We start from the raw sequence: 20,572 nt of genomic DNA, 5'->3' as shown, positions 1-20,572 counted from the left end.
TAACAGAAACTTTGGTACTAGAGGTAGAAATAACATGGAAAGAATGAGAATAGGTTCCTACATCACAAGAAAGAAGAGCAGTTCAACATGTTTCAGTGAACTTTTTATTCTAAACAAACAGGTGAAATGAAACAGCCAGGCCAGGTAAGCCTTGCATAAGTAAAACAACAACAACAACATGTTGAGTCTTCTAGGGATACTTGAAAGGTTATTCCAAAATGCATCCAAGGATGATTCCCCCCCCCCCCCCCTTTTCAACAGGCTCCAGTTTTCTTACAATTTCCATTTTGGCGGTGAATAGATCTGTGCTTTTTTTTCAACATGCCATGGTAACTGGTGATGAAAGCTAATTTGCTTTCCACTTTTTTTTCTATTTTGCTCTTCACACATGCTGATTGCCAGTTGTATGTAAGCTATACATAACTCAGTAGGGTCGCCTAGAACAGAATCCCATTCTTTCCCAGGCCAAGCTTTATTGCATTTTATGCAGCACACTGCTGCAACCCAACACTAAAAATCTGTCTTTCTCCAGCCTTCCATCACCATTCTCCCAATGTGAAGACTACAAACACACACACACACCCCTCTTCCAGATAGGCAGAAGACAAGAAAAGAAGGAAGGTGCTGGGCTGGGTTCCCATAAAAACAATTTATAAAAAGAAGCTTCTTTGTCAGAGACTTCGCTAACTGAGGTATGCCTGTATTCCCCTTGCTGCAGGTGTATAATGTATGGTGGTGCAGGCACACTATAGGAATAAGTCAAAACAGATCTACATAGTGCCCACATTACATGATAACATCATAACAGACAATGTTCTTTTTTTTTTCTTTTTTTTTTTAAGGATAAGAGCTATGATTGAAATGCTTCTGCTTCTCTACCATCTGTGGTGGATTCTTTATCTCTAAACTATGTTTTCAATATTTATCATCAGCTTTGTTTGGAAATTATTAATTTTCTGCTGTATTAATATTAAATTAGTATTGCCTAAATAAACCTCCAATATTGACCCTGGCTGCAAGGTTGGAATTTATTTGAAAAAAATCAAAGCTTGGCTCATCTGTAACTATTGTATACTAAATTATCTGTAAAAATTTGCTGATGTTGCTGCTTTCTTATTTAATTCATGTGAATCTTAAATAGTGCAATTTACATGTGTCTCTCTTTTGATTTGCTTGACTGGAACATCTTCTACTGGATGACAACAGGTGAAACTAGTATCTTCTGTAGTCTGCCTTTGGGCTTTTTTATAATGAGTAGCCTGTTAATGTTAATCGGAGCAAAGTACATCTCAGGTTAGTTGATTATTATTTGACCTGATAGTTTGACTGCTTTTAGATTGTAAAGAAACTACAGGTACACCTCAATTAACAAAGTTATATGTTCATGGCTATTAACTTCTTTAACAGAAAATTTGGTATCAGATCAAAAATGATATGCAAAAAATAGGGATAAGTTCCTGCACCACAACAAAGAGCAGTTCAACATGTTTCAGCAAAATGTTTATCCCAAACTAAATATGCACATGTGAAGTAAAACAGGCCAATTCAGGTGAGCCTTGCATAGATAAACAAAAATATTTTGAGCCTGCTGCAGATGAATTGTAAAGGGTTTTTTCCCCAAAATATACCCAGGAATATTTTTTTCTTTCACTTGGTGGACAAACGTAATGTCTACATCCTTTCTTAACATGCTGGGGGTGGAGGAGCTAATGAGGCAGGCTTATCTGGTCTTTCCCTTTTTCTCTGTTGTTCGTGCATGCTCAGTAAGCAGTTCTGGAGGCTGCAGCTGCTATTTATCTTGCTTGTTTTAGTCAAGTACTCATGACTAGAGTAGGATCAACTAAAATAGAATCCCATTCTTTCTCAGCTTAAGGTTTATTGCATTGTTTATTGAAGACATGATGCTGAAACCCAACACTGAAAGTCTGTGCTTTTCCATTCCTTCTCTCCCATCCTCCAATGCTGCTAAAGAAATCCCAGCTAGACAGAACAAGGAGGAAAGGGTTGGCTGGGCAGGCATAAAAAGATACTGTAAAGGGGGCTTCTTTGTCAGATGCTTTGTTAACTGAGGTATGCCTGCATTCAGTATTTCTTTGTATAAAGAAACAATAAACATATAGTACCTGTTAGTTCTAAAGCATTGTGTTGAATCAACTATCAATAACTTTTGTAGAGTTTGCACTACAAACTATACTGCTTTGATATAAAACCACATTCCAAAGCAGGATTTTTGTCCACATATTGTGGTAATTGAATTGTTCTAAAGATTGTGTTATATATGCATTAGGAGCCTGCCATGGGCAAATAGTTTCCTAAAGCATGTATTCATACCATCCAGATAGCTGATCTTCGTCTTGTATGTGCAGTGCATCTTCTGACATCTGTGTAGATCAGGTGTGGAGAAGGTGCACCCAATGGGCATGGGTACCCCAGGAGTAAAAAAAGTTTTAGTTTTTTTTAATGTTCTAGAATTCCCCCCCCCCCCCCAAATGCCGTCTAGAAGGTATAGAGGGCATTTCCTCTATGAAATTTTTTGCTCTGAAATGATCCAGTATGGGCATGGTGGCATTTCTACCACATTTTGTGAGGGCACTGGGCTAATTTAGGGCCAGGAGAGGCCTTTTTTCAAACCCAAAGCTAAGTGAAAATGCCCCTGTGCCACACACACACACACATACATACACACACCCCTCAAATGTCTCTAGCTGGCACAAGGGCATTTTCATATATATATTGCTTATTTTCTTTGTGGGAGCAGTTGTGGCCCTCCCAGTGTCTCCAAGGAGCTAATGCAGTTCCCTAAGCTTCCACAGTTGTCCACCCTTGGTGTATACGATATGCTAATGGGGGTTTTATTCTGGTTTGTGTATTTGGTTTTAACTATTGATGTTTAATGTACACGTTGTGTTTTATTATGTTGTTAACCGCCCTGATCTTCGGAAGGGCGGTATAAAAATAAAATTTTATTTATTTATTTATTTATTTTCATTGTATAAGTATATAATCCTATCTGTTGCTTTGCTTTGCTTTGCTTTATTTTTAAAAGTAGACAGTCCTCTTTGCTGTATTTTTCTATACTCAGACTTGTACATTGCTATTTTGCTATGGTTAAAAAAAATCATTTCTTTTGGTGAAATAGGGAAACGTAGAAAAACTCGATGTGCACGGTAATCAGCTTTGTTTTCATGAGGAGCTGTGATGATGTAGTCTATGATTGCAGTAAAGCTAGGATGTTACGACTTTTTGTTTGTTCGTGACAAGGAAACTGTTAATTTTTTAACGTTTGAAAGTTTCAGATGGAAGTTGCTATCAACTGAAGAGAGTTATGAAATATATTTGGAAAGATTCTGTGATGTAAAATCTACACAGTGATAGTTCAAAACTCAGAGCTAATTCTCAAACAATTATGCACCACCTAGTTATTAGAAACCATAGTACACCATGATTTTTTCAAAAGGCAAATGCTGACATTTCTCTGCCTTTTAAAAAAGATTGCAGTCTTCACCTTGGCTAACTAGAAAGTAGTGTAAAGCTTTCCGCATACAGCTGTACTATCAGGCCATGTCAGTGGCTGACTGGCTACTAACATACAGTGGTTCCTCAGCTGTTCAGTTTGAAGCAAGGTTCTCCTGGCATCTCAAGATCAAATTAATAATAATAATAATAATAATAATAATAATAATAATAATAATAATAATAATAATAAATTTGCAGCAGCCTATTCATAGCTAGGTCATGGATGCTTGTTCAGAAACCCTCAGTAGCAGCCAGTTGCTCAGCATTCTTACATATTTAATTTGCATCTTCTTCCATCATTAAGCTAAAGGTGGCAACACAGGTTTCCCAGGCACTGATCAGATCAAGACCTCCTGAGTTTCTATAGTTTTACCATTAAATCCTCATAGGGATGGTAGTATGAATTCCCAGAAATGTCTTAATTCAAATGAAACCATCTACAAAAAAGTGATGTGTCTGGCTTGTTGAGGTGGAGTACATTAAAGACTTAATAGGAAGCCTCTCTGCCCAATAAAAGAGTCTGTAGTTAATAGCTTGTTATTTGTCAACAGAATTATTTCTCCATGTATTTTGGGTGATAAATATGAGCATCTTGTGAACATTTCATTCATCATTCTAAAAAAAATATTCCAATTTTTTTTTGGGGGGGGGGGGGAGAATACAGGGAAAGAGGTGAATTCTCCCAGTTTTTCCTGACCTTTCATATTCATGTTCATTGTGCAGTCTATATCTATTTTTTTCAAGATGGTTAGCCAAATAGAACTAAATATTAGTGCTTCTGTATCGTGGAACAAATTTGTGCAGTTTTCTGTCCCATGAGGTATTGTGCATCTCACCTTTCGCTGTTTAATTTGGTATAAATGTGAGTTTTCTGTCCATATTCTCTCTGCCAGAAGCTAGTCATCTCGATGAGGCCTCTGCAGGAGAGGTTTCTGTTAGATTTTGTCTCCATTCCCCATCTGTTAAATTTTCCACTACAACCAAATTAGGATGCATTCTGTACAGTAAATCTAAGCACTAATTGTTGTAATTATCATAAGCTATAGTTATTGTGCGCAGTGTGATAATGTTATTGCCGTTCTCTGAAGAGAACTTTCAGGTGAAACACCACCCCATCCCCTCCACCAGCTTACAAAAAACTGCTTTTATCACTGAAATGGAAAGAGAACAATCAAATTCAAGATAATTTCCAAGTTTTCCTTATAGTCACAATGTAATACAAATAGGCTAGAAGTCCAAATAAAGCATTAAAAATCTGTACAGGGACATCTCCACCCCACAATCAAATTATGTCACAGGGCATCACCCTATTCTATCAGCGCAAAGTATTTCACAGTTTTAGTGCACTCACTGAGAAGTTCCTTTCTCTTTTCTCCATTAATCATGCCTTTCCCATAGCTAGGGTGCATCTTCAAATATCATCAGTGACCATTTGTATTCTGCCTACAAACAAATTGGTAACCTGTACAAGTTTTGCGGGATATTTGTAGCATGATTCTGTAAGTGAGCACATTTCATGTTTTGGTAAAGACTGTAAACATTGTAACTCATGTTCTAGCTAGGATTGCCAGAAGTTGTCAAGTAACTAAAATTTTAGCAAAATCTTAGCATAAAAAGGAATTATAAGCATTGCATTGAACAGAATGTTTTAACAGAGTGCTTGATTACTGTTATGTTCTTTTCTTCAAGGTAACTGTAAATGAGACTCATTCACACATTTCCAGGAAACTGCAACAGCTGAAGAGAATCCGGTGCTCTCTTCCAATGTGATGTCATTGTTTTGACTTGACCACTCTCAAAATTATTTGTGGACATTTAGGAAGACTTGGATAAGGAACACAGAAGATATTGCTGCTACCTGTTCCCTGCTTAACTGTGTAGTGGGATAGAAGCCTTGGTTAGCTTCCTCATCTGCGATCACCTGTTTTGACAGGGATAATTGCCAATAAGAGAAGTTATACTTTTTAAAAATCCTTACAGTTCAAGAACTTGGCATTATGTACACATCTGTAAAGTCATAGTGATTTTTTTCACTTCCTAGAAAATTGCCCATTTAATGGTCCTGCCAATCTGTTGGTAGAGAGGAAGGGAACAACAATGGTTTTTATCATGATCAATTATCTTCATTCAATATTGATGTCTTCAGTGGTGCTTTTTAAACAAACAAACCTCTAATTAATGATGGATTTTACTCCTCTGTTCATGTGCATTATTTATCAGTCTGAAGGACTCAAAATACTGTAAGTGCCACAAGCTTATAGGTTAAACATGTATTTCTCTATTTGCCAAAAGTATATTTAAATTCCTAAATATATAAACTTCCACATACTTTGGCAACCCAAAGAACATAATAGCAAGGAAGCCATACATTTCAAGTACTATGATAGCAACTTAGGGCCCAAACAGACAGGCCAAAATAAAGTTGTTTCGGGTCACTTTGGAGGTATGCTATTTAAATTATGCATGTGTCCTAAGAGGCCGGAAGCCACGCCAAAGCCACGCTCCAGTCCTAAGGACTGGAGCACGGCTTTGGTGCAGCTTCTTCCCTCTTAAGATGGTTGTGTCATTTAAGCAGCATACCTCCACAGTGACCCAAAGCGGCTTTATTTTGGTTTGTCTTTTCGGGACTTAGTAACAAACAGTAGAAGTCAGAAGCCAAGGTGTGAAGACATGTGTTAAGAAGACTTGTATAAATTCATTTCTCATGTTCTCTGTTGGTTAGGACAATCCAAAATGAAACTTTCTGTTGTCAATTCTATAGGAACTGATTTCAGAAAAACTGGGTACTTTGCCCTCTGTTTAATTTGTTATAAAAGTCTGGACCAAAAGTATTTGGGATAGAAGTACCAAGAGCTTTCAAAATGACACCATCTTACATTGCCGTGGGTTGGGGGGAGGGGGTCCTAACGAAAACATCACTGCCAACTCTCTCTCTCTTCTATAGTCTCCTTTCTTTTTTTCTCACACACAAAATAGTTCTCTTATTTTCTCTTTATGTTGGTTTGTGGTTTGATCCCCTTTGTCTTCCTTTTTTCTTTCTTTTTCATAACCATCTGCTGTCTCCCATGTCCTTTTTACTAAACTTGGAGAACAGTAAAGGAATAGAGAAAAGATGGAAGAGGAAACAAAGAGGCAAACAAGGGTAACGGTCCTTTTCAAATCTTCCTTCTAATAGGCTTTCATCAAAGGCCTCCTTGGAATTCCTCCCAGGTTCTCTAAAACATGTACCAAATGTCTTCCATGCTGTCCATTTTTTTACCGCTAATACTATAACTGCAACAGGTTTTTAGCTATGCATATAACACTAAAGTGAACTGAATATGAAAACTTCTTGAATGCAGTCTTTCTTATATTTGAAGATATCATAGGATTCTGTAATATACTCACAAAGGATTCCCTCGGGGATGAGTGGCATAGTCTACTCCCTGTTATAAAAATCTTATGCATAGGAATATTTTGGCAAATAAAAGGGCATGGTGACACCTTTTTAAGTCTGAATTCACCAAATTTGGGAGTTTAGTGTATGACTGTTTTGAATGATAGCAGTATGCTAAGTATGTGTACTAGGAGCTAAAGGGAACATTCTTGCTCAAAACATTAGCATGTTTGTCTTGTGTGAAATTTCCCCATTTTTACTGAATGTGTGCGTTTCAACAACCTATAAAATAATATTAACAGAAAATGTGAAGAATATTGAGTCTTTACAGGATACTTAATATAAATGCCTTTTCATTAAGTGCAATGTAAATGATGATTTCTGAAAGTGTAACTGCTGAATATTTATGGATTGATGAAATGTAGGAATCACTTCAGCATCGTAACTTAGTCTGGGTGACAAATGTTTTAGCGTGTTAATAAATGTAATGACAAAGGCAATTTAGATTTGTACCAAGACTGTACATGTAATCTCAAGAATGGGATTTGTGAAACTCAGAATTTCATGTCTGTCATTTGGGTACAGATATTGTATGGCCTGTGGGCCTCATTTAGCTATTCACAGGGTTTTTGGTCCAAGTTTTGGGCCATTACAATGCAGCATGTTTTTTCCTGTGGGTTTTAGCAGAGGAAAGTACTAAGGGAGAGGTTTTCTAGTGCAGATCTTTGTTGAGCTGGATATGAGGCCTTTTTTAAAAAAACAAACTATAAATTGCATAGCATTTGGACTCGGAGTGCACTGTAATATGGGTTTTGGAGATGGAGCTGGTGCCAAATTCTAATTCCCTTTTTTCCAAACAAATGCTGATACAACAGATCTTAAAATAACCTGGAAACCACTTGTTTATGAGCTGTCTCTGCGTGTGTTCTGCTGCTGTGTTGTATGGCATTCTTTGGTGGGCAGTTTCAGCTACAATTTGTGGGAATATGTAGGACATTAAATTATTTTTGTGAGATTATAGCTACACTTCTAATTTTGTACATTGTACTTAATTCCACTTTTTCTACAGAACGGAATCAGTTGTAGAAACCTGTTCACTTTTTGTGAATAGAAAGATGATCTTTCTGTCCCTAAATTTAACATTCTTAAATGGATACAGTGAAAGTATACGTATACCAACAATACTGCTTGGTGTTGCACTACTAGGAATAAATGTGATTTAAAATGTGCTAGACCTTGTTTTTTCAATTATGTTTGCAATGAAAGCCATGAATAAAATAATGAAGTCTGCTTTACTTGTGGATGTGCTTTATTTAAAAATATTTTTATTGAAAGTTCCCTAACATATTAAAAGAAAAAAATACACAAAGAAAAAGAGAAAAAGCAATGAGAGAGAGAAAGAGAAATAAGCACAAAAACAGAAAAGGGAAAATTTACGTTGATGGTTCTATTTCTTTATATATAAAGTCTGACTTCCCTAGCTAAAGCACTACTCATACTTCTGTTTAACCAAACCTGTCATCTGTCAGGAGTGCTTTGACTTTGTATCTCTGCATAGTAAGGGGATGGACTGGTCTCTTCCAACTCTATGCTTCTACTAGTTATTGATACCTACAGTTAACATATTTTTCTTTTTTTCTCAAAAAGACTGTCTACAACACACACACACACACACATATATATAGGACAGCCTTTCTATCTACCTCCTTTTTTCCAACTTTTTTTCTGACATTACTAACCCTGTTTTTTCTATATATCTGCAGCTACAAACTAAATATCCACTGACTATAAAAAACACAGTAATTTCCAGAAAGAGAGAGAGTTGTTGTGTGTCTTCAAGTCATTTCAGACTTCTGGTGACCTTAAGTGTATAATCTCTCCCATACATATATCTATAAGATTTATAAATCCTTGTCTTTAGGTTTAATGTAACCCTGAAGCATCCTTCTACAAGTATTTCTTTTTTTATAACCCAGACATCTCAAAACAATTAACAGATTAGGATTCATATTGTCTCTAAAGCAGATAAAATTAATTATTAAAATTAATTTCATTTACAAACCTTTATATCTAACCAGGGCTTTTCTACCCAATCTCAGTTGTTATTAATATTGGGCATAACTTATGCAAACAGAAAAAGCCTGCAACAACTCCATTATCTCTTGTACTTAGTTCATCTTGATCTTGGATATTTTGTTTACTTCCCCACCTGCTTCAGCTCTCTGTGCAGGCTCCCCTTCCTCCCTCCCCCCACTCTTTTGATCTGATTTCTGTTAGATCCTCTTACCTCCCAGATCTGCATCTTTTCTCTTTTGGTGTCAAGATTCTTCAGAACCACCACCACTTTCCCAGTACAGTATTAAATCTCTTGATCTCAACTGATCATCTGGATCACACAATTCTTCATCTTTCTCTGAAGGGGCAGAGGCATCTCTTTCCATCTCATTAATTTCCATTCCAGCTTGAGTTCTATATTTCTCTTGTTCTGGTTAGCCTCTTCTACCATATAAGCCTTGTTTCTCTAAAAATTCCCATCCAACTTTTAATTACTTTATCATCTAATTTAAATGCTCTCTCAGCAATATTACCTTTTTATAATTTTTTTCTCCAGGTTTCTTGGGCCTCTGGGCTTTCTTAGTCATCTTTTTTTAAAAAAATCTCCTTTTTATTAGTTTTGTGAAAGAACATTTTAACAAGAAATAATAAATGCATTGTAAAGGACAAACAAATGTAGCCATAGGACAAGAATATAAAAACAGCAGATTGCTTCTGTCCATTTTTGTCAGGTAAAAAAGGAACAGAAAGTCATTTAGTTCATAACTCATGTAATTTGCAGAGTTAGTTGGGTGTTCATCAGGTTGGAGGGGAGAGTCAAGGTGCAATGTGTCCTTCTGGAACTCTGGTTGACTACTTAGTGGTTGAAGCGGTTACTGATTTTTGTTGACATATCAATAAAAAGTGACCAGACCTCATAAAATGTGTTGTCTTCTTTTGCATTATTATAAGAATTTTTTTAATAGCCAAGTGCCCCATACTTCTTTCCACCAGTTATCATGAGCTTAAGTTTCCATGTAGTTGGTTATTTCTGCTCAAGTTGCTGCAAAGAAAAGAATTAATTCCTTGTGTTTTCACAGACTGTTGTTAAGTGCAGTGTAGCTATGTTCCTGAGCATTAGATATTAATTGGCAAACAAAACAAAATGGAGGTAGAAAAAAACATGGACAGAATAAGAATACGTTCCTGCATCACAACAAATAGGAGCAGTTCAACCACTTTCAGCAAACCATGAAATGAAACAACCAGGTCAGTCAGGTAAGCCTCACATTAGCAATCAAAAACATTTTGAGTCTTCTAAAAAACACACCAAGTGTGTTACAAGAATTACTTTTTTCTCCTCATTATCCTCTAATTTTTCATTATTTCCATTTTGGTGGCCAAATGAATCTATGATTCTTTAACACAGGGGTGGGCTTATCTATTTTCCCATGTTTCTCTCTGTTTTCTGTTCAGGCATGGTCAGCAAGTGATTCTGGAGGCATCTGCTGTTTATCTTGTAGTCAGGCACACACAGATAAATTAAAATCATATTCTTTCCCAGCTCAAATTTTATTACATTGTTAACTGCTGACATGCTACTATGACCCAGCGCTTAAAATTTGTTTTTATTCAACCCTCCTTCACCATCTCCTCAATGCCAATGCTAAAAAACCAAAACAAAACCAGCTGAAGTAAAAGAGGCTCATGATACATCACTTCCTAAGCATACAAGCAGGCCTACCAATGAATAGTTGCAGAATAATAAATTCCTTGTTTTCAAATGACCGAGTCAAAACCTAAACTTCACTCCCATTGAATTGTTGTGGCAGTACCAGAATCTAGCTGTCCATGCAAAGAAGGCCAGACATGACGCTGAATGACAAATTCAAAATCCACATAAAAGACTGATAAACAATAACAGAAAATGCTTATTTTTGCAAAAAAGGATGCTGCCATTACGTACTGAACCTAAAGATTTCAATACTTTTCATACATAGATACTATTGAATCAGTTGTGGATAAATAAATGTTGAAAATGCTTCATGTTTGTGTGTAATTTCTTTCATCAGACTGTTGTCATTTATCTAGGATTATGTGGTAAAATGAAGATCTAGTAACATTTTAGGTTGGAAATTGTGACAATCCTAAGGGATTTATAAACTTTTCCCCTCACTGGAGATCAGCAAAGTATTCCCCAGCTATGTTACACCAGAGACTATTCACTGCAGCAGAATCTGCCTTTATTGTAAACAGTCATTTCAAACAAAAGTACCTAAAAGTACAAAAGTGCATGCGAATAATTTATGAATCCCAATATCAACAGAATGTTGTAATTGCACATATTTATCAAATTACCAAGTAATTGTGCTAAAGCAGCTCAGGTCAAACTACTGTACAAACTTTAATTAAAAAATTATTTCTGTCAATAAAAATAAAAAAGGATTTTGTGGAGCCTTATAATTAACTCTCAACAGGGTAGTTGTAATAGAAAATGCCAGTCTTTAACTTGCATTAATTATATTATTTTGCTTCACCTTGTTGGCAACTTGGAGGGAGAAGGAATCTAATTTGGATATGAGAACTTAAAAGTAAAATAATGCTGCAGCTGAAGTTTCTTTCTGCAAGAGTGGCTATTACTCATTCACTTCACACTGAGCAGCTGATTAACAAAATATATTACCCTAGTTTTCAGAGAAATGAAGGTAATGTGTTCTCAGCAGTGGGCAGCATCTGAACTATAATAATGTAATAGGCTTGAACATAGTGATATTATTGACTACATGTTATTCACAAATGTGCTGAAACTGAACATTTTAGGGAACTGAAATCTGACAAATCCTCCACGTTTCCAAATTAAACAACCCTGGATGTCACCTGTAAGGTGTCAAACATACAAAGGTTGTTTTTTGTTTGTTTGTTTAATTGAGGAAACCTGTTTTTTAAAAAAACAAAGTCTTGAAAGGGCGACACTGGAATTTTGTAGCAAGGTTAGGATCAAGTTACCATTTTGGTATGAACAAAAATGCATGGAGTCACTAAAATAATGCATTTGTTAGGACTGGCCAATGGTCACAAAACAGTCTTACAATTGGCCCCCTATATCAATGTTTATTTTATTATTTAAGCAGAAGATTTGACTATCCATGGCTTGAAAAGATTATATATATACGCACACACACTGTGTGTGTGTGTGTGTGTGTGTGTGTGTGTGTGTGTGTATATATATATATATAAATTCCAAAAAGCAAACCTTGATTTTGCCATTTTATATAAAGGATACCATTTTACTATGTCATTGTATTTAATGGTCTTGAACATCCAGAGATTTTGGTATCCACGGTGGTCCTGGAAGCAAACCCCATTGGATATATAACCTCGGGCAGGAATCATGTAGCCTTCCAAATGCTCAAGTGCTAGCATTAGCAGTGCTAGACAACATAGGCAATGGCAAGGAATGATAGGAAGTACAGTTCAACAAACTCTGGATAACGCACAACACATTCAGCATTAGCCAATGTTTCATGCCTATCTTAAAAGTCGGCAGCAACACCAGAGGGGCATTCACACTTCCTTTTTTTTTTTCTTTTTGGTAGTGAAGAGATCTGGGTCTCCTCAGGGATCTCATACCAGATCGAAGTTCCCAATATATTTGCCATGATCAAATCTCTCCATGGCATTTTATCCATATTGCCATTCACACTGGAGAGGGTGGGGCAGCAATAGGGATAAAATGCCGTAAGAGATTTGATTGTGGCAGGAGAGGGGGAGGGAGAAGAAGATGAGGATTCATGCCAGAAGCAGCAGGTGGACGGAGAGGAAGAGGAGGAGGAGGAGGGAGAGAAAGTAGGATGCACAGCAGTGGCAGGTGGGGAGGAGCAAAAGCAGGGAAGAGGAAGAGGTGCCAGATCGTTTTGAAAATGGAGCCACCTCCATTTTCAGAACGATCCCACGTGGTTCAGATGTCTTTGGTAGTGAGTTCTCGCTACTGAAGATCCAAATCACCACAAAAAAAAACTTAGTTAGCTGACCCGATGTCAAATACAATGGGTCATGTGGGGTTTGGGGTGCCCCCCCTCGCAAACTGCACCAGGTGCAGTCAGGGGAAGTGTGAATGCCTATGAAATAACCCAGGTCCCACACCGGGTTATTTCATAGTGTGAATGGGCCCCAGGAAAGAGTGTGCAAGGATGATATTTCCAGCTCATTCCCACTAGCGAGTGAGCCAAGGATAAGAAATTGTGGCAGTGGCCCTGCTTCTGATTGTCACAGCCTCCCTCACTGGTGTGTGAGAGGGCTGGATATTTTTTCTTCTTCTTCTTTACACCCTCAGCAGCAGCTGATCAAACTTCTTTCACCAAATGTGGCTGCTGGCTTAGGGGACATGTCCATGGGCTTACAATAAGACTACACAGTCATACTAAATACGGAACATTTATAATCCACAATTCTAGGTTACAAATCCAGAGCTGCAATACAGAATGCCAGCCAGGGTTTATTTATTGATAGGTTAAAGAAAGCAGTTTTATGTGGAAAAATAAGAAGGAAGATGTAGAACATTCTCAGAGGGAAGTATAACAAACATCCTACGGTCACCAGCTATAGATTGTGTAAAGGACAATGCAACTAGATGTTTGTGTGACAGACATGTACAGGCCCAGAGAGCACCTACTATCAACTCTCTCAAGTTAACCATTTTCAAATGTCTTTTCTAGCCTGAAGTGAATCTGGACTCCCTCTCCGTTTCTCATGCGAAGGCATCTCACTTTGGACAGACCGCTCTTCGGACCCAACTGCAAACTGGCTGGTTCCCTTTGATACAGTACTTACACGTTTTTACGGCATAACTTCAAAAATATTGTTGTGCAGATGTGTGCACAAAACTGATAACTGAAACTTGTTTATTATTATTATTATTATTATTATTATTATTATTATTATTATTTATATCCCGCCTCTCCCTGTATTGGATCGAGGCAGGTAATAAGATATCAAAGACAATAAAATCAAGTAAACAAAAAAACAAACAAACAAACACAGAAACAATAGTTAAAAGACATATTACATTTCAAGTTCCCAAACTCTCTCCCACCCTATAAAACAATAAAACAATTCCCAACCGATGGCCAATAAAATCAATCAAGATCATTCAATCCAATGGGAACAATTAGGTAAGTGGAAAAATTGGAAGTCAATTCGGGAAGGCTCACCGGAAAAGATCCATTTTTATAGCCTTCTTGAAGGCACCTAAAGATTTTATTTGGCGGATCTCGTCCAGTAAATCGTTCCAGAGTTTTGGAGCGGCAACCAAAAATGTCCTCTGGGAAGTGGTTAATAGTCTAGTTCTCTGACTGCAATAGATTCATCCCAGAGGACCTGAGAGTGCGGGAAGGATTATATGGGAGAAGGCGTTCCCTCAGGTATGTTGGACCCAAGCCATTTAGGGCTTTATAGGTAATAACCAACACCTTATACTGTGCCCGGAAGCAAATGGGAAGCCAGTGTAGGGATTTTAAAATAGGTGTAATGGATTCAAATTTTGAACTCCCTGTTACCAATCTGGCTGCCATATTTTGTACCAACTGCAGCTTCTGAGCATGGCATGAGGGTTTATAGATTAGACTCAGTGTTACAGTTGATAACATTTCTGTCCTTTCTTTTTACCCGGTTTCAGTACATAATGTGAATCTGCAATGGTTTTCAGTTTTCAGGCACTCTGAGGTTGTGACTCTCCATTTCTTATGAAACAGCAGACATGTGCTGTAGTTTACAACAGCCATGTAATGTCATCTATCTTTTTCAAGCAATAATTGATTCCTTTGGGAAAAGGCGGAATATAAATTATTATTATTATTAACCATACTCCTCATTTCATATATTCTGCATGCACATAAATGTAAATAAATGATATGAAGATCAAGTTATTCCCCAAATTAACCATCACTCAAGTAACATCCACTATATGCGAGTTCTGATACTGATGTTTTAATTAGCAAAAAAGGTGTTTACATTTATTACCAGTTAATGTTGTTTAACTATCCAATGAAAGAATGAGTTTTAATTAATGAAAATCCTTTTAAAGGAGGCAAGCACCATTACCTCTCTTTACGAAATAACAAAATTTAATGACAAGTAAAGAAACTATTCTATTGATTAGTCCAGCAAAGAGAGTATTATCAATATCTTTCTATCTGCCCGGGAAGTAAACTACAGCACCTTGACTGGCGACGTAGTCATACAAAAGCGAACATGTAAAGGGAAATAAAATCAGAAACAAAAATATATGTTTAAAAGTTCAAAACAGAAAAACGGTAGAAGGTTTGTTATATTTTCCTTCGTGGCAAAATCTGAGGCTGGATAATAATAAGGGGAAGGGAGCACCTATCATTTGCTGTCACTGTGTGCCTCCAAGTCATCTCCAATTCAAGCCTCTTACAAGGTTTTCTGGGGCTGAGAGCCTGTGACTTGCCCAAGGTTACGACTTCTAGTCCAGTGTTCACTAAATGGCTCTGGTTTTCAGCATCTATAACAGTAGTCCATTTAAAGGATGTTGGACTTCAGCTCCCAGAAGCCTCAGCCATGATGGCCAACAGCCTGGGATTCTGGGAGCTGAAGTCCAGCATCCCTTAAAGGGCACAGTATGGGGGCCACTGATTTATAACGGGCCACATTTTAAAGGACGTGTCCTAGTGGTTGGAGTAGTACAACCATTCCCAGTTCGGGCACGAAACCCATTTGGAAGAGGAGGACCTTGGGCAAGCCACACTCTCTCAGCCTCAGGGGAAGGCAGGGCAAGCCTTGCCAAGGAGGCTCCAGGATAAGTCTGCCTCATTAGGGTCGCCATAAGACTTGAAGAAAGGCACAAGAAAAGAGTGCTTTCGTTGCCACTCATTAAGACTTCTGTGCCCTGAGTTCCCATTATTGTCCGGGGCTTCCTCTCCCCATAACCTTAAGGGCCTACAGTTTTCGAGGGCCACAGCGCCTCAGCGAACTCTACGGGGCGGTGGGGGGGGGGGTTGGGGGTGTGTGGGTGTGTTTGTGGGCTGCTCTTCAGCACAATGGCCCACTCTTCTGTCTCTGGCCCTCCCTCCTTGGCTGGGCTCCTGATGCTCAGAGGCAAGGAGCAGCCTCGACATGGAGCCAGGGATTTGGGGCTGCACCCACCCTGGAGAAATAACCCGGTTTGGCACCACTTTAACTCTTTGTCTAGCCTTGAGCCAGACAAAGAGTTAAAGCGGTGCCAAACCGGGTTATTTCTCCAGGGTGGATGCAACCTTGGACTCCCTCCCAGACAGAAGGCGGGAAAGGAGGAGGTGGCTGGTCCCCCGGGTGGAGAGGAACCCAGCCCTCTGTGAGTCCCTGTGGGCGATGGGCTTGTGGGGTGCTTGTTGCTGTTGTGTACCTTCAAGCCGTTTCCGACTTATGGCGACCCTCTCCAGGGGAGACTGGTTCAGAGGAGGCTGGCCATGTGGCCTCCTTCTCCTGAGGCAGATCATAATGTTGAGCTCACAAAAATTATGATGATGATGAGGAGGAGGAGGATGAAATATTAGGACTGTTTTTATCTCTTTGCCACAGACCTTGCCACCTGTGCGTAAATGCACTGACACATAAATCCCCACATCTGTTTCCACAGGTATGCTTCACTAAACCTGTTTATTGAAATAATAATAAAAATATTCTTATAATAATCATGGCTTTTGACTAAATCCCGGTGGGTTTCCATGGCCAAGAGGGGGGGGGGCCTCTGCAACCATTGGGCCACGCTGCCCCTGGGGGGGGGTTGCTGCTCTCCTAATTGCCGCAGACTTAATCCGAGCGCAGAGGCAGAAGAAGAGGCCGCCGCCGCCCTCCCTCGGCCTCCATTTTGCGCAGGAGGGCAGGGAAGGTAGGAAACAGCCCCCCGAGGTTGGGCTGGTTGAGGGGGTGGGCGTTGTGTTGGCCTTGGCTTTCCCCACTGTCCTGGGATTCCTTGCAGGATTTCTTCAGCCCTTCCCCTGAGGCTGAGAGAGTGTGACTTATTCCTGGGGGTTTCCATGGTTGAGCTGGGGCTCGAACTCTGGTCTCCAGGGTCGGAGTCCAGCTCTCACAAGAACCCCAAGGAGGAGCCTGCAATGTGGAGCCACATGTGGCACCCAAGGTGGGTTTCATGGTCAGCTCCTTTGGGTCTAGCAGGGCTGAATGTGTGGGGCTTGCTCTCTGGAGGGACTGGGCTGATTTTGCTTGCTTCGGATGTGGTTTTTTTGGAGGGAAAGGGTAGTTGGGGGGGGGTGGACAGATGATCTGCACATGATCCACTCTGGGGGAGCCTTGCATCTTGCATCCCTTCCCCAATAAAAAATAACATATAGTTAGAATCATAGGAGTCTATCACACTGGGGCTAATTTTGGCATTAAAGAGAGATTGAAGCACCTTCAAAGCGAAAATGGCAAGCAGTCGCACGGAGGATTATCGCACACAATTGTTTCAATAAAGCAATATCAGAAATGCCGTGTCTCTCAAATCCCGAAAGTAAAAAAGATGGGACTCAAGGCTTCTTTGTGACTGCTGGAATGGCGGGTTTTGTGTGGCGTAAAATTGTTTCGCGTAATTACACAATTTCCCCAGTCTTTGGGGTCTGGAAACCATGCCTGATGAGGAAAGAGCTGGGCATGTTTAGCCTGGAGAAGAGACAGTTAATGGGTGATATGATAGCCATGGCTGGGCGGCCTTTGGAGTCTCTTCCAGCAGTTGCAATCTATGGAGTTTATCACACCAAGGAGATGGGCAGTTTATCCCATGAATATCCTGGAAAAATCGTGTAATTACATGAAACAATGTTTCCAGGATATTCACAGGATGAACTACCCATCTCCTTGGTGTGATAAACTCCATAGATTCCAACTGCTGGAAGAGACCCCAAAGGCCATGCAGTCTAACCCGCTAATCCATGCAGGAATACACCATCAAAACACTCCTGACAGATGGCCATCCAGCTTATGTTTCAAAGAAAAACTTGTAATTTTTAAAACACTTTGAGTTTAGAGTTCTTAAAACCAGCGTGGCTTGGCAGGCATGTCTAATGTGCCTGAAACACTGTGTTTTAAATAAAAACACTTTTTCAAAGGGGAAAAAAGATGGTGTGTTACAGTTTCAATCTGGCTGCTGGGTTTTCCTCCAAGTCTTTCAGAGTATACAGGTAGGCATTTTGTACATAGTGCACAGCAGGAAGGTTTTTAGTTTGTTTTATGTTATGTTATTTTGTGCTGGAAGTAGATGTTTAAATTGTTTTAACTTTATTGAAATTTTAAATGTTTTATGTGTGAGCCTCTCTGAGGAGAAAGGCAGCATATAAGTGAACTAAATAAATAAAACAAATTGTAGGTCTTGTTTCTTTTGTCTAAAATCAAGGGGATCATAGAATCACAGAATTGTAAATCTGGAAGAGACCACAAGGGCCATCCAGTCCAACCCCATTCTACCATGCAGAGAATCAAAGCACCCGACAGATGGCCATCCAGCCTCAGTTTAAAAACCTCTAAAGAGCGAGATCCCATCATGCCCCGAGGGAGTGTGTTCCACTGTCAAACAGCCCTTACTGTCAGGAAGTTCCTCCTAATGTTGATGTGGAATCTCTGTTCCTGGAGCTTGCATCCATTGTTGTATGTTCTACTCTCTGGAGCAGCAGAAAACAGGCTTACTCCATCCTCAATGTGACATCCCTTCAAATACTTAAACAGGACTACCATATCACCTCTTAACCTTCTCTTCTCCAGGCTAAACATACCCAGCTTCCCAAGTCTTTCCTCACAAGGCATGGTTTCCAGACTGTTCACAATTTTAGTCGCCCTCCTCTGGACACACTTCAATTTGTCAATATCCTTTTTGAATTGTGGTGCCCAGAACTGGACACAGTATTCCAGGTGAGGCCTGATCAAGGGAGAATACAGTGGCACTATTATTTCCCTTCCTAATTTGATAAGCATGCCCTCTGTTTGATAAGCATGCCCTCTGTTTTTTCATCTAAGTTGAATAAAGATAAAGATGTTGAATAGGACTGTTTGTAAAAAGTGAGAACAATTGAAATTGACAGACAATCCTACCATAACAAGGATGACACTATATTCTTACGGGTCTGGTAATGACATTACTAATCCTAGTATTATTTATTTATTCTTATTATTAAGATGGACATTACACCTTTCCTGTTACTTTCTCCAACGAGGACACCAGAAAATAAATAAGATAATAGTTTTCTTAAACAGAGGGCTATGGATAGGAGAATTCTGTAAATAACTGATGGCTTCTTGTTTCTTGGTTGCCATGTTTTACTACTGATTTTAATGTTTAAGAATGGTCAATGAAAAGCATCAGTTCCTCTTTTAGTGGTGTCCAGATTGTTTCTATCACCCTGGGTTTCAAAGCATGTTGAATATTGCATCTACACATAATTTATGATGTCCTTACAGCCTTTTATAGCTTTCTGAGTGGCTTTAAACTAATGTTTTTATTTCAAACTGCAACAAGAGTGCAACATTCAAGATGGTCACTAACAAAAAGAGATTAGATCCAAGTCAGTACCAAACAATGTAACAAACTACTGATGAGATATAATTTTCATGGGCTTATTACTATTCTCAGCCCTGATTAGTCCACAGTAATAATCCATTGGCACCATCTGAACTCTTCCAGTAAACCTCCTGCATTGCTTTGTTGCCAAAGCTCATTACAATTAATGGGATTTTCTACATGCTTTTTGATGGGACTGTGTTTGCTTATTAGCAAGAACTTGGGAGGAAGGATTCCAGCACAGCTTTGGAAATTCACTGTACTGATTCTTTGTAAATTTTGGGATGGGCACAGATTAAAATAAGGAATTACAACTGTTACAGCTACACATTAATGTTAAAGCTTTTCAGGCTGCAAGAATATACAAATCTAGAATATACAAATATAGGTCTGAAATACAGATCGCAGTTAAGCATGCATTAGCCAAGTTCAAATGTAACATGAAATGATGATTTCTGCTAGTTAAGACCCCAAACATAAGCTCTTTCTAGATGAAGAACAGGAAACCATAGGTGGAGCTGTCTGACTGATGTTGTTCTCCATCTTCTTAAAATTCACTTTCAAAAGTTTCTTTTTTTCCATATCTGTGATGCCACAGTTTCTCAAGGCAGAAGAATGGTTCTATGTGATTTTCCAATAGTTTTTGAATTCAGACCTGAATGAATGAGTGTTTATTGCTAAAAGTTATAAACTATTGCAATTTGATATACCTGTAATTTGGATTAAAAAAAACAAAAACCAAATACAGTAACAATAATAAATTTGAAACAGATTACATGACAACAAAGTGAACACACGTTTTGGATCCTAACTGTTGGCCACAAACAAATGTGGGCAGGCTTGGTTTATTTAAACTGACGTCTTTTTAACTGATGTTGTTTGTGTGTTAATTGTTGTTGTTCCCTGCCTTGATATGTGAGAAGAGGGGGGTAAGAAATAAATGTTGTTGTTGGTGTTGTTGCTGTTGTTTTTCCAGCAGGTTTGGGGCATTAAAACAAGCCACACTTTAGCTAGATAAGTCATGGTTTGTTTTACTTTGAACTTAGCATTATACATGTTTAATGTAAGGTAAATCCAAATCAACCATGGAGGAGCTA

General features: G+C 38.8%; 2 protein-coding genes across 6 annotated transcripts in view; both read left to right on the top strand.

Annotated features, from left to right (window-relative positions):
* The window catches only part of GK (glycerol kinase), a 45,949-nt gene extending 37,767 nt beyond the window's left edge, over positions 1-8,182 (top strand). For 2 of the 4 annotated variants that reach the window (XM_042460218.1, XM_042460220.1), the window contains 2 exons: positions 1,207-1,293; positions 5,206-8,182. In XM_042460218.1, coding sequence (XP_042316152.1) covers positions 1,207-1,293; positions 5,206-5,219 — 101 coding nt within the window. In that variant the 3' untranslated portion in view covers positions 5,220-8,182. Of the gene's footprint in view, positions 1-1,206; positions 1,294-4,914; positions 5,016-5,205 lie in introns of all 4 variants that reach the window. The other 2 variants (XM_042460219.1, XM_042460221.1) reach the window with 2 other exon arrangements.
* An 8,552-nt stretch (positions 8,183-16,734) lies between these two features.
* The window catches only part of LOC121925282, a 36,531-nt gene continuing 32,693 nt past the window's right edge, over positions 16,735-20,572 (top strand). For both annotated transcript variants that reach the window (XM_042457244.1, XM_042457243.1), the window contains exon 1: positions 16,735-16,814. The gene's annotated coding sequence lies outside the window, so the exon portion shown is untranslated. The remainder of the gene's footprint in view (positions 16,815-20,572) is intronic.

The sequence above is a fragment of the Sceloporus undulatus genome, chromosome 3 (assembly GCF_019175285.1).
Source record: "Sceloporus undulatus isolate JIND9_A2432 ecotype Alabama chromosome 3, SceUnd_v1.1, whole genome shotgun sequence".
Lineage (NCBI taxonomy): Eukaryota > Metazoa > Chordata > Lepidosauria > Squamata > Phrynosomatidae > Sceloporus > Sceloporus undulatus.
Note: the sequence above shows the minus strand (reverse complement) of the source record. Positions and strands in the feature narration are given on the sequence as shown.